Raw genomic sequence first — 12,988 nt, 5'->3', positions numbered from 1 at the left:
TTTGAAATTAATTTGTTAAACCATAGTTAAAAATAGATCTCAATGGACAACATAAAAGATGCAGTTCTTAGGAATCTTGGTGGAGCTTTATCATGGATGAAATCTATGGCTGAAGCGTCCTACAACTTTGTGCGAAAAAAAGATAAGTGAAGAAATACAATCTGAAGACAGTCTATCTGCAACTTATTTGATATAATCAAACAAGTTCTAATGGAATTTAAGAACTGTATGGGCACAGCAATGGAAAAGTGTGACTTTCTGAGTTCCTTGTGTTGCAAATATTCTTCACTTCCGGAGGACAAAAAGGAGAAGCTGCAGTACGTACTCATTCAAGAGTTTGCTTGATTGTCCACTTGAAGAGGTTTGGGAATTGTTAAATGACATGAATTTTTTTTCACAGTGTTATGAAATGGTAGCTGATCTAGAAGGGAGTGGAAAAGAAAATTTCATCTTGGTATACTCAAAGGTTGGCTTGAGTGTTTCTGAGGCCTATGTCAAAACGAATAAGCTATGATCAATTGCTGATATGAATGTTGTTTTCCTTAGTATGCTTTTCGATTTGGTTATTAATTATTGGTGTGCTACATAGTGTAAACTGGAATGAACTAACCAATTATACCAACAAAACTCATGTTACGTTACAACTTAAGCTGTTATACAATATAAGAATGGATACACAGCCTTAAGTATACACAATACAAGAAACCCTAGTTTACACTTCTCTGCAATCAATAGGATAGAACTGTCAAATCACAATGCAGCTTCACTTGATGAACAAACTAGGTTTCCAAAGCCTTGTCACAGCCAAATACACTTGCTTGAATGGAGTACACAGTTAGATAAGCAAGGTAACTCATGAACAGCTCCCAATAGGCTTAAACCCTGTTAGCATATATGATACCACGATTTATGGTATGACTTACCATAATAGCAGGGCTTTAAGGGTAAAAGGTTCACTTCACAACGCAGCTCCAAGAATGATTTGCAATTGCCTTCCACAGCTCTATATAGCTAAGATAAACTTGCTTAAGAGATAAACTCAGTGAAACCAGCAAGATATAGCAATGTAAGAACACAACGGCCTTATAATCTTCAAAACCGTAGTTTTAGCCTCTCAAGGGTAAAACTGGAATTTCTCCAGAACCTGAAGTTAAACCTGGTTTCTGAAGCCTTGATAACTCAATACATACTTGCTCAACAGGTTGAAATACTGTATGGACCAAGATAAAATAATCTCAGTTCACAATAGGCTTGAAACACATTAAACCCTAGCTTTCAAGCTCTTCAAGGGTAAATCTGTCAAAACACATGAAACATGTGCTAATACAGGTTCTCACGGATTCACACAATCATTTTAATCTTTCACAGATGATGTTCTCAATTAACTCAGCAAGGATGGAACAATGTACCATAAAACTATAACCAAAAATAGCTGTCAGCAGGTTATGTTTTGCAGCTCCTGTAAAGCCTCTGATCAGAGGGTATAAAAGTAATTCTGTGATGTCTCAGGCCTTAACAATGCTCTAATAATCTTGAATCATAATTATAAAAATGCTCAGATAATCATTATAACGATTCAAACATGATATCTCAGGCTTAGTTCACATATCACAGAGATTAGGCTTAAAAGCCTAGTTTATGAGGTTCACTATACCGGAACTTGAATGGGTCACGTTCTTGGTAAAGTATCAACTTTATTAGCTTTAAATCAACAATTTATTCATGCTTATATGGTGTACATGATGTTCACAGCATGAATTCAACATGTTATACATATTTCAGTTGTATTTGCACCAGAAAAACACATTATACTGAGGTTAGAGACTTGTAAAACAAATGCAGCTAGGATATGAAGATAAACTTGATTTCTGCAAATGTAAATTGATGAAACAAACTTGCCTCAACCTTCACTTGGCACTACAAATGAAGCAAACCAGAGTTGCCCTTTTAATCCAGAATTCTGCACCAGAAAATCAGCTGCAACTGTCCCCTTCTTGATCTTCATATGAAGCACTCATGACAGATGATTTTTGGGATTAATTTTGGTTCTCTAGGTTAATTAAAATCCCAGAAATACTTGAGACCTTGAGCTTACAAGCTTGCTCAGAAATGCTCTCAAGGGCTCACATTAAGCTCTCTGGCTGCTGTAGCTATGAAGACTATACGGCAGAACATACAAAGAGGCTTGATAGCTTGTTGTGTCTTTGTAGTGAGGTTTAGGTATTCAATATGTAGTGCAGCTCTAATTGGAGTTCAAGATATTTTCTCACAGCTTGATGTCATCATATTAAACTTGCTTGTATCATCAAAACTCAATGCAATGCAAGTTAATAGCACAGATTAGTTCAATGACAGGTTTCAGCAAAACTTCTACAGAATCATCTTATACATTCTGTATACTCTGTGACAGAAGGGCATCTTGGTAAATTTCCTTGAGACAGGGTCTTCTCGTGATTCTTTTAAACTTGTTTCAACAAAGTAAGCTTGCATAGTTTATGATTAGCCCACACAACAAAAGTTATACACAGAAGTCTCTCAGGTTAGACTAATTTCTGCTGAAACCCTAGCTTATACAAGGTTGACGTCTCTAAAACCTCCAGAGAGAAAATAGAAATCAGAGTTGGAACTCCAGGGAGAAAATAGAGGAAGTGGAAGCTCAACTTTTCTTTCTTTGAAAGATGATATAACTGCCAAGTCCAAGTACAGAAATTAGCAGCAGTCACACTACTGCCCTTGCAAAACAGAGGTGGAGAATGAGAATTGAAGATGGGAGGGGTTTTTTTTTTCTCAATTAATTACCTATTGATTCTAGCAAGAAACCCGCGCACTCACATGACCAGCCTTTGACCTTCTACCTTAAAAGATGAGAAATACCATGCCTTTGGCAGTTAATATGAGTTCACTCTACAAAACAAATATATTTCCTCAGTGTTCTTCTATGGCGGCCACAGTAAAAAATGGTGCCTAATTTCAAAGGTCAGCGAATTGGTGGAATATATCTCCTATTCAGCAATTTTTTACACCCGAAGACACTTTGAATTCTCAAAATTCCTATGATAAGCAAATTTGGGCTTTTTCAAGTGATGGATGTTTGAAGGTGAAATCAGCTTTACCAAGAAGCTTTAACATTGGTTCAGCATAGTAATAGCTCTTTTGTTAAGGCTGCAGTTATAACATATTAGAGCTTAAAAAAAAAGGAAACAGAAGGAAAATTGAAAACTGACAATGCTAACAACCTCCGATCATAAATATATATACCTGCCCTCTTGGTACAGAAGTCCTTATTTCCAGTGATTACAAGTACAAAAGGTCTAATCACACCATTTGAGACAAGACTAGATTTATGTAAAAGAATGTTTTACACCATGAATGTTGAAGCAAAGGAAATATTTACAATGTGTGTTCAATTTGGGACAATTAATCATCTTAAAAAGCAAAATTACAAAAACACCAAGGTGCCTTATAATGTTCATCTGATTGATTCAGTAGCAGCCTCAATTTGAACAGTAACAGGACGAATCCATACAAACTCGCACTTTGCCAGCCTCATCTGTGATCTGTTGGCCCTCTGCAGGAAGAGGGGTTAAGGGGATCCAGACCTGGTTTACTGAAACGCTGAATCCGACAGAATAAACCTGCTTGCACCTTCACTGTAGCAGTCATCCATGCCAATGGCAACTGATTGGACTTTGTCTTCTCAGCACCATATTACTTCTTCTCAGCCATGAATTCCTGAATTATATAGTTCAGCAAACTCGTCCCTCTCCAAAACATCACGTCTCTATGCCAACATTACAGAACTGTCAAGCTAAGTGGATAATAGCCAAATAGCGCTGCATAAAGGAGAGAACAAAGTGTTCATTATATGTGAAAATCTTTGGCAAGTATAAGAAGGAAGAAAAAGGGAAAAACTTACAGAGAAAGATTGGACCATATGGTAGACAATGTTAGCATCCAACCTCTCCCATATGGCCCTATTATCCCTTGGCAAAGCCAGCCCCTGTTCAATAGGTGAGACGCGATTGATGGTGTCTTTAAAGCAGAATCATCCACCGTGACCATGCACTTAGGAAGGATGAACCTTGGTGCCAAGGTTTAGCAGAGACCTGTTATCCAGAAATTGTCACAACCTGGATTTTTTTCTTCTTCTCAAGTAACTATAATTTTTCCTAAATACGAAGAATATTTGGGAGTAGTCGGGGAGTTTCATAAATATGATAAATAAATAAAAGTTCAGTTAATTCAATGGAAAAATCAGAGTAGCTTAAAATTTCCAACAGCAATCATGGTATGGGAAATTGTAAAAAACAGGAGATAATAATACCTTCAATACCACTATATCAATTCCAAAATAAAGAAAAATTCAAACTTCCAGCATCGATACTAGATATATAAACTATAAGCTAAAAACTTACTTTCGCTTGTTGAAAAGATCACAAAACTGAAATCTTTTTTCCCCTAGATCTCAACAACAGGAGGAATGCTGCAAAATAATCAAACTCCAGGAAGGAATAACCTTACCATGGAAATTGGCCATTATGATGAATCATTTCAATTTTTAGATTTGACATATTAACTAGGTTGAATGCTTCTACAGAAACCCAAAGGACAACAAGAGGAAAATGAGATGCACAAAAACCCACATGTGAGCGCGCACAATTTCTCTCTTTAAGTTAAAATATTCTTCCAACAAAAATAAGAGTTGCTTTATCCAAAAAGCCTTGCTGCGGAGCATGTTCAAAGTCCATTCATTATGGAGACTGTACTTGAATATTCTGAACACATTCTAGCACTGCGGCACCCATGTGGGGCCCAAATACTTCTGATACGTAATGCCAGAAATGAAAATCTAAATTATTGTAACATATCAAAAAATGAAAACTGTGAAGTCCAAATGGTCATTCCATAGATAAGAAGAGCTTGTTTTCCCAAAGCTCCTTATGATTATTGGTCCATTCAGATAAATACTTCATGGACTCAAGGTTACATCTTCCCAGTTCTTCAACTAAAATGGTTAATTTTATGAGAAAAACCAGAACTGAGATACAATCAAAATCAAATACAGTACTTCTAAAATAGATCTCTTCTCCTAGTTCTCTATCCTCCATCAAAACAAGTTGTTTCCTGCTTCCTCATGATGCTTAAGGAAATCATCACAAACTCGTTTTGTAAAAGATGATTCCCAAATTCTATTAATATTTGGTGGGAAAGGATTAGGTTACCAGGGAATACCTTTTCCATTAGTTGTTTGACATTGCAACGGAGATTTGAGTTCTTGGATCACCTTTCACATTTATGTAGCAGGTAATCCTTAGCTTTTACCACCAGCAGCTAATCCTCCACATATCATTTAGATATCTCACTGAAAGTTCAATTCGAGTAGAAGATTATACGAAATGGATGCTCAAACTTGGTGTGCAGAGTAGGAATCATTTCAATTGAAATCAAAATGCATAATTGCATATATAACATGCCCATGGATGATATAATATTTAATGAGGTGCAGCATCAAATTGAATGAAAGCTATTGTAATACAAATATGGTAAATGCCACTGATGCACTATGTGGTTTCAAAACTTTCCATGAAGGCTAACTGCTAACAGTATCAGCCGAATTTAGCAATCTGAATAATCTGATTCATATTCTGAAAGCAGATTACAATCTGAATCATCTGATTCTCCATTTTTGAACCCATTGTCATTGAGTTCATTAATACAAACATCCTTAATCAATCCTCCTCAACAACAGAATCTCCGTTTCTTTTGCATAAGCCCCTGCTCCTATCCAGCAACCCTTCCTTCATCATACTTGCAAACTTTTCCCTGTTGTCAACAAGGGGGTATTTCTGGTTTAGTTTATGACAGTTTGCGTGTAACGCTTCTTAGAAATGTAGAATATGCCAGGATGGCGTTCAATCACCTTTGTGAACGTCTGTGGCAAAGCCAGCCCAGGATAGGAGTTTCAAGCCAACATGATCAGGTAGGTGAACCAAAGAAAAACAATCTGAGTGATGGGGAATCAAGGAATGAGGGTAATCAAATGGCAAACCAATGACCCAATTTAGCTGGTCAATTGTTTGTAGAGGAAGAGTCCCATCTTTGGTGAGCATGAGCAGCTTGCGAAGATCCATCTCACAATCAAGAACATGAAATTCATCGATTAGGATTCATGTGGAACCAAATACCGAGTTCTTCTTGATGGGGATCTAGTGCTTTAGGAGTCAATTGGAACCAGGGAACACTAGTGCCTCCACTGTCAAGAACATGAAATTCATCAAAATTTGTAGGATATCTCCTCATAAAGGTGGAAACCTGAAGATCTTTGGTGGGAGAGGTGGTAAACTAGGAGACAACAACGAGGATTTGAGGATATTATGGAAACAAGGATGCTGGCAGCACTTAGATCCCTATCACCTGCCAGAATGGCATCCAATTCCCTATCTTTCACCCCATTTTAACATAAGATTAAATCTAGAAGAGCAAGAACTGAATGGCTTTCTGCTGGCAATTGAATCCCATATCACATCAATACAGAAAATGAGAGCATCCTGCCCTACTCCACAACCACCAAACCGTTTTAGATGATGATCAACATACCCCTGTTAGATGACAAAAATTGGTTTGGAAGTGAGATACCACTTCAATGTACTCTAATATTTAAAGTTAGGAAAGTCAAGATTGCAATGGATATAGCAGGAGAACATTAAGCATGCAGATTATGTTAGGATCCACTTATAAATTATATTCAAATGATCAACCTACAACTTTGCAAAGATTTCCAACTGTATTTAAGGATAAAACAGATCGCATCTATTTTTCTAGAATTTCTTTTCCACTTTATATTAAGTTCCATGGTGCTTGGCTGTGTATCAACCGAACAAGTACTCACTGAAGTATGTATGAAATGTGTATATACAACAAACCTTCCACATTGGTCTACAAAAATGCAATAAATTCGTCTTTTTCTGTTTATGATGGATTTTACATCTTCATCATGCAATAAATTTCCTCTACATGAAAATTAAAAATATTACTCTGGACCATAGCGCACTAGTAAAAACTCACAAGAGGGCATAGTAATCAAAATTGCAATCTAGATCACACAATCTTGCAATCCAAAGTATGCTACTATTGATCATTCCAACAGTGCTGCACAATGGGATTACCATAATTGTTAGATGAGAGGATAATCCATGCTAGTTGTTTGATGTTCCATAGTTTTGAATGCAAGTAGCATATGTCTCTAACCTTGTGGTGTGTTTGGCTTGTGAGCTTAAAGAAAGGATTAATGACTTGCTAGATATGTTGTGCTTTTCACATGCTATTTAGACAAGACAATGCATGCTTAAATTGGTCACCCTTGCTAATTGAATCAACCAAGCACACACACACAAATATTGCAACACACTTTACCCTCATTAGTGACAGCTAATAATTTCTGTAATTTAATTCACTTGTAAATAAAAAGAGTGGCAGTTTCAACATCAAATGCAAATAATTATGTTGCTACTATTGGATCCGATCACTACTATGCTCTGGTTTTAGATGCTTCCCTTATCAACAAGAAGCCTAGCAAAATGCGAAGTCATTATTGTCATGGAAGCTTGGGATAACAAATTTCATGATTATAATCTATTTTAGTTCTCCAAAAAATGTCTAGAGTTGGAAGCATAAATTGATCAAGTGGGCTAGAAATCAGAGTTGGAACTCCAGACAGAAAATATAGGCAATGGAAGTTCAGCTTTTCTCTTTGAAAGAGGATACAACGCACCAATTGTGATGCTACCAAAATGAAACAACTTGAAAATGAGCTTCATAATTAATGGAGTGAAGAAGAAGTTTATTGGAAGCAAAAATCCAGACTTCAGTTGTTGCAGCTCAGAGACAGAAATTCAAAAAATAAAAAATAAAAATCATGCAACTAGTAATATTAGAAGAAGGAGAAGAATACTCATATGCCACACAAATATTGTTCTTATTCCTAAAAGTAGAATATCCAACTTTAGTTGGCTATTATTGCCTTATTTCTTTGCGTAATGTGTCTTATAAGATCATTTCAAATTATCAATAGGCTCCAATCAGTCCTTATCTCTATTATTAGAGAAGATGAAAGTGCCTTTGTTGCTGGAAGGCAAATAACTAATAGTATCTCTAGTTGCCCTGAACTGCTCCATTTTATGAAGAACAAAAGATTGAGTAAACAAGCTTTTATGGCCCTTAAACTTGATCTTAGAAACTAGGTTTCCCACTGTATGTGTCAGTATGCCTTGAGGTCCAAGGACTTCAGAGTTTTAGAATCCTCTTTTCCAGGTAGTGCCTTGAGGTCGAAGTGTTTAGACAAGACTAGATTTGTGTAAAAGAATGTTTTACCATGAAAGTTGAAACAAAGGAAATATTTACAATCTGTGTTCAGTTAATTTGGGACAATTAATCATCTTAAAAAGCAAAACTACAAAAAGACCAAGGTGCCTTTTAATGTAGGTCTGATCGATTCATTAACAGCCTCAATATGAAGTATGAACAGTAACAGGATGCATGCACAAAGAGGGGTTGAGGGGATCCAGACCTGGTTTACTGGAATGCTGAATCCAACAGAATAAACCTGCTTGTACCTTCACTATAGCAGTCATCCATGATAATGGTCATATGTTTAGCCTTTCCCAATGGTCATACCCTTCCAATCTTGAAAGCTGTTTTCAATTCAACCATGTCCTCTTCCAGAAGCTGCCAATCGGACTTTATCTTCTCAGCCCCATATTACTTTTTCTCAGCCACGAGTTTCTGAATTAGTTCAGCAAACTCTTCTCTCTCCAAATGATCACGTCTCCATGCCAACATTACAAAAGTGTCAAGCTAAGTGTATAACGGCCAAATAGCCCTGCATAAAGGAGAGATCAAACTGTTCGTTAGATGTGAAGATCTTTTCTACGTATAAAATAAGGAAGAAAAAGGAAAAACTCATAGAGAATGATTGGACCATATGGCAGGCAACGTTAGCATCCAACCTCTCCCTTATGGCCATTGGCCTTATTATCCCTTGGCAAAGCCAGCCCCTGTTCAATAGGTGAGACTCACTTGATTGATGGTCTTTAAAGCAGAATCATCCACTGTGACCATGCACTTAGGAAGGATAAACCTTGGTGCCAAGGTTAAGCAGAGACCTGTTATCCAGAAATTGTCACAATCTGGATTTTTATTTTTTATTTTTTCTATTTTTTTTCTTCAGTAACTACATTTTTCCTAAATTTGAAGGATATTTGGGAGTAGTCTGGGAGTTTCATAAATATGACAAAAAAATAAAAGTTCAGTTAATTCAATAGAAAAGTCAGAGCAATTTAAAATTTCCAACAGCAATCATGGTATGGGAAATTGTACAAACAGGAGATAATAATACTTTCAATACCACTACATCAATTCCAAAATAAAGAAAAATTGAAACTTCCAGCATCAATACTAGATATCTAAACTATACGCTAAAAACTTGTTTTCTTGTTGAAAAGATCACAAAACTTGATCTCTTTCCCCTTGATCTCAACAACAGGAGGAATGCTGCAAAATAATCAAATTCCAGGAAAGGAATAACCTTGCCATGGAAATTGGCCATTATGATGAATCATTTCAATTTGTGCATTTGACATATTAACTAGGCTGAATGCTTCTACAGAAACCAAAAGGACAACAAGAGGGAAAAAAAGATGTACAAACAAGCTTAGGGAAAAAAAAGATGCACAAACACCCACTTGTGCGCGCACACAATTTCTCTCTTAAGTTTAAATATTCTTTCAACAAAAATGAGAGCTGCTTTATCCAAAAAACCTTGGTGCAGAGCATGTTCAAAGTCCATTCACTATGTAGACTGTGGTTGAATATTCTGAATACAATCTAGCACAGCTGCACTCATGTGGGGCCCAAATACTTCTGATACATAATGCCAGAAATGAAAAACTAAATTCTTGTAACACATTAAAAAATGAAAACCGTGAAGTCCAAATGGTCATTCCATATATAAGAATCACTATAAATTTAATCCCAGCTTGTTTTCCCAAAGCTCCTTAAGATTATTGGTCCATTTAGATATCCTTCATGGACTCACGGTAACATCTTCCGGTTGATCTATAGATTCAGTTCTTCAACTAAAATGGTTAACTTTATGAGAAAAACCAGATCTGAGATACAATCAAAATCAGATGCAGTACTTCTAAAATAAATCTCTTCTCCTAGTTCTCTCTCCTCCATCAAAACAAGTTGTTTCCTGCTTCCTCATGATGCTAAAGACAATCATCACAAACTCATCTTGTAAAAGATTACTCCCAAATTCTATTAATATTTGGCGGGATAGGATTAGGTTACCAGGGAATACCTTTTCCATTAGTTGTCTCACATTGCAGCAGAGATTTGAGCTAACTGCTAAAAGCATCTGCTGAATTTAGCAAGGATCATCTATGGTTTCATCTGATTCATATTCTTGAAGAAATTACAAACTGAATCATCTGATTCTCCTTCATTTTTTAATCCATTGTCACTGAGTTCATTACTACAAACATTCCTAAATCGATCCTCCTCAACAACAGCATCTCTGTTTCTCTTGTATAAGCCCCTGCTCCTATCCAGAAACCCTTCCTTCATCATACTTTCAAACTTTTCCCTGTTGTCAACAAGGGGGTGTCTCTGGATTAGTTGATTACGGTCGTAAGCTTCCCTAAGAACAACAGTTTGGGTGTCACACTTCTTAGAAATGTAGAATATGCCAGGATGGCGTTCGAACACCTTCGTGAACTTCTGTGGCAAGGCCAGTGGTTTACGGAGATTGCTCACATTCTTGCGCTCTGTTTTCTTTTGTATGGTGAGGTGGAGAAGCTCATGAAAGACACCAACAATTCTCTTCTCAGGTACATCTGTACGTGGATCTAAGTGAGAGGCATCTGAATAAGGAGAAGTATAAGGGAGCCTCTGCCACTCTTCTAACCACTCCATGCATTTTCTCTTCAATCCGAAACCCCTTGTGAATCCAATTGGAAATGCTAAGCTGCCATTTTCAACATCTTTTTCCCTTTGCTGCAAAGCAGCACTCTTTTCCAATTGAGACACAGCAAGGTTAACATCCCAGGATAGGAGTTTCAAGCCAAAACGATTATCAGGTAGGTGAATCAAAGAAAATATATCTGGGTGATGGGGAATCAATGAATAAGGGTAATCAAATGGCAAACCAATGTCCCATTTTAGCTGGTCAATCGTTTGTAGAGGAAGAATCCTATCTTTGGTGAGCATGAGCAGCTTGCGGAGCCTGTCAAGAAGATCCATCTCACAATTTTGGTAGATACCGAGTTCTTCTTGATGGAGATCTAGTGCTTTAGGAGTTAAGCGGAACCAGGGAACTCTAGTACCTCCACTGTCACGAACATGAAACTCATCGAAAATAGTGGGATATCTCCTCATAAAAGTGGAAATCTTAAGATCGTGGGGGAGACTGAGTTGCCCTCTTTGGTGGGAGAGGTGGTAAACTGGGAGGCAACAATGAGGATTCGCAGATATTATGGAAACAAGAATGCTGGCAGCTCTTAGATCCCTGTCACCTGCCACAACAGCATCCAATACCCTATCTTTCACCCATTTTAACTTTACATTCACCAGATTGGCTTTCTGCTGGCGATTAAATCCCAGCTCACATCCATAGAGCAAACGAGAGCATCCTGTCCTACTCCACAACCACCGAACCATTTTAGATCGACGATGATCAACATAACCCTGTTACATGACGAAAATTGTTCTGGAAGTAAGATACCACTTCAATGTACTCCAATATTTAAAATTCAGGAATGTCAGATAGCAATGTATATAGCAAGGAAGAATTAAGCAAATAAATTATGTTATAAATTGTAATGAAATGATCAACCTACAAATTATGTTATAAAAGCAAACAAATCTGAAAGCAAAAGTCGTAAATTAACTCAATAATACAAACCCGGAGGGTGTATTTCTCAAGCCCATTCGAAAATCAAATTATGAATATCTTTTCAAGGACAAACATTCATTTTGATTATAAACATAAATACTCAATAATCAACCAAATTATAAAGACATGGTGTAAAGTCAAAATCTCCAATTAGATAGAAAGCTCTAAACATAAAGACAATGGTATAACCCAGAAATGCACCGAGGAGAATCACACAAACGTCTTTTGTTGACATCAGAGACCCATTGAATTAATAAAGGGTGTATCAAAAAGATAAAAGCAAACAAATTTGCAAAGGTTGGTTCTTGAACTTCAAGGGAACAGAGTAGAGTTCAAAAAAAAAGGAGACACACATTCAATTTTGGAGTAAAACCACGTTTCCAAATCATTATGAACAAAACTAAAATTTGTCTAAACAATCACACGATGGAGAACAAAAATTGAGCCCGTAAATGAATAAATGAAACCCACATAAAAAAACATAAAAAAAAAAACTTGGAAATCGAGCACGATTTGCTTCTCAGAAACATTTGGAAACATATGTAACTCTCAAAATTGAAGCTGTCAATGTGAATAATCAACCAAAATAAATAAATAAATAAAAACTTCAGCCAAACAAACAAAATCAACAATATAATCGAAATCGACGCCCTGACCTTTCTGCTGTGTCAATCGATGCCTTCGATGGTGAGGGAGGACGGTTCGAAGCCAGAGGGAGAGGGAGAGAGAGAAAGCGAGGCAGGAGTATACTGGGTTGGGCTTTGAAGTTTTGTTGGGCTGGGCTTTGAAGTTCGAGGTTTGACCAAACCAGGTTTGGTTAACCATGCTGCTATTCTTTACCACACAGCTTATACTTGTCACCAATCAACACCCTACGAGGCTACGACCCTTCTCACCGAACAATATAATTTTTTTATGAAAAACTCTTAAATTAACTTTTTAAACTTGCCATTATATTTTTACAACTTGTAACACTTTGTTTATCAAATATGTTTTTGTGTTTTTGTTTTTAAAAATTTTACATTAAATAGATAT

The 12,988-nt window shown here is 36.7% G+C and overlaps 1 protein-coding gene and 1 pseudogene across 2 annotated transcripts; both read right to left on the bottom strand.

The window, feature by feature from the left end:
• Positions 1-3,209: 3,209 nt before the first annotated feature.
• Positions 3,210-6,454, bottom strand: LOC132274815 (protein WHAT'S THIS FACTOR 9, mitochondrial-like; annotated as a pseudogene).
• A 2,445-nt stretch (positions 6,455-8,899) lies between these two features.
• Positions 8,900-12,712, bottom strand: LOC132300852 (protein WHAT'S THIS FACTOR 9, mitochondrial-like). 2 transcript variants are annotated; one of them, XR_009480605.1, is made up of 3 exons: positions 12,610-12,712; positions 10,361-11,745; positions 8,900-9,161 (listed from the first exon to the last, which is right to left on the bottom strand). XR_009480605.1 is itself a non-coding variant. In XM_059798109.1 (2 exons), exon 2 carries the CDS (start codon positions 11,716-11,718, stop codon positions 10,441-10,443), a length of 1,278 nt encoding a protein of 425 aa, XP_059654092.1. In that variant the 5' UTR covers positions 11,719-11,745; positions 12,610-12,712; the 3' UTR covers positions 9,191-10,440. The 2 variants fall into 2 exon arrangements, 1 of the variants encoding a protein (XP_059654092.1); XM_059798109.1 differs by lacking the exon at positions 8,900-9,161 and having other exon boundaries at positions 9,191-11,745.
• Between the last annotated feature and the right edge of the window lie 276 nt (positions 12,713-12,988).

This window comes from Cornus florida, unplaced genomic scaffold (assembly GCF_030987335.1).
Source record: "Cornus florida cultivar Cherokee Brave unplaced genomic scaffold, ASM3098733v1 CherokeeBrave_3.0.0_Hap2_Chr01, whole genome shotgun sequence".
NCBI classification, from domain to species: domain Eukaryota; kingdom Viridiplantae; phylum Streptophyta; class Magnoliopsida; order Cornales; family Cornaceae; genus Cornus; species Cornus florida.
The sequence above is the reverse complement of the archived record's forward strand: the minus strand, read 5'-3'. Positions and strand labels throughout refer to the sequence as shown.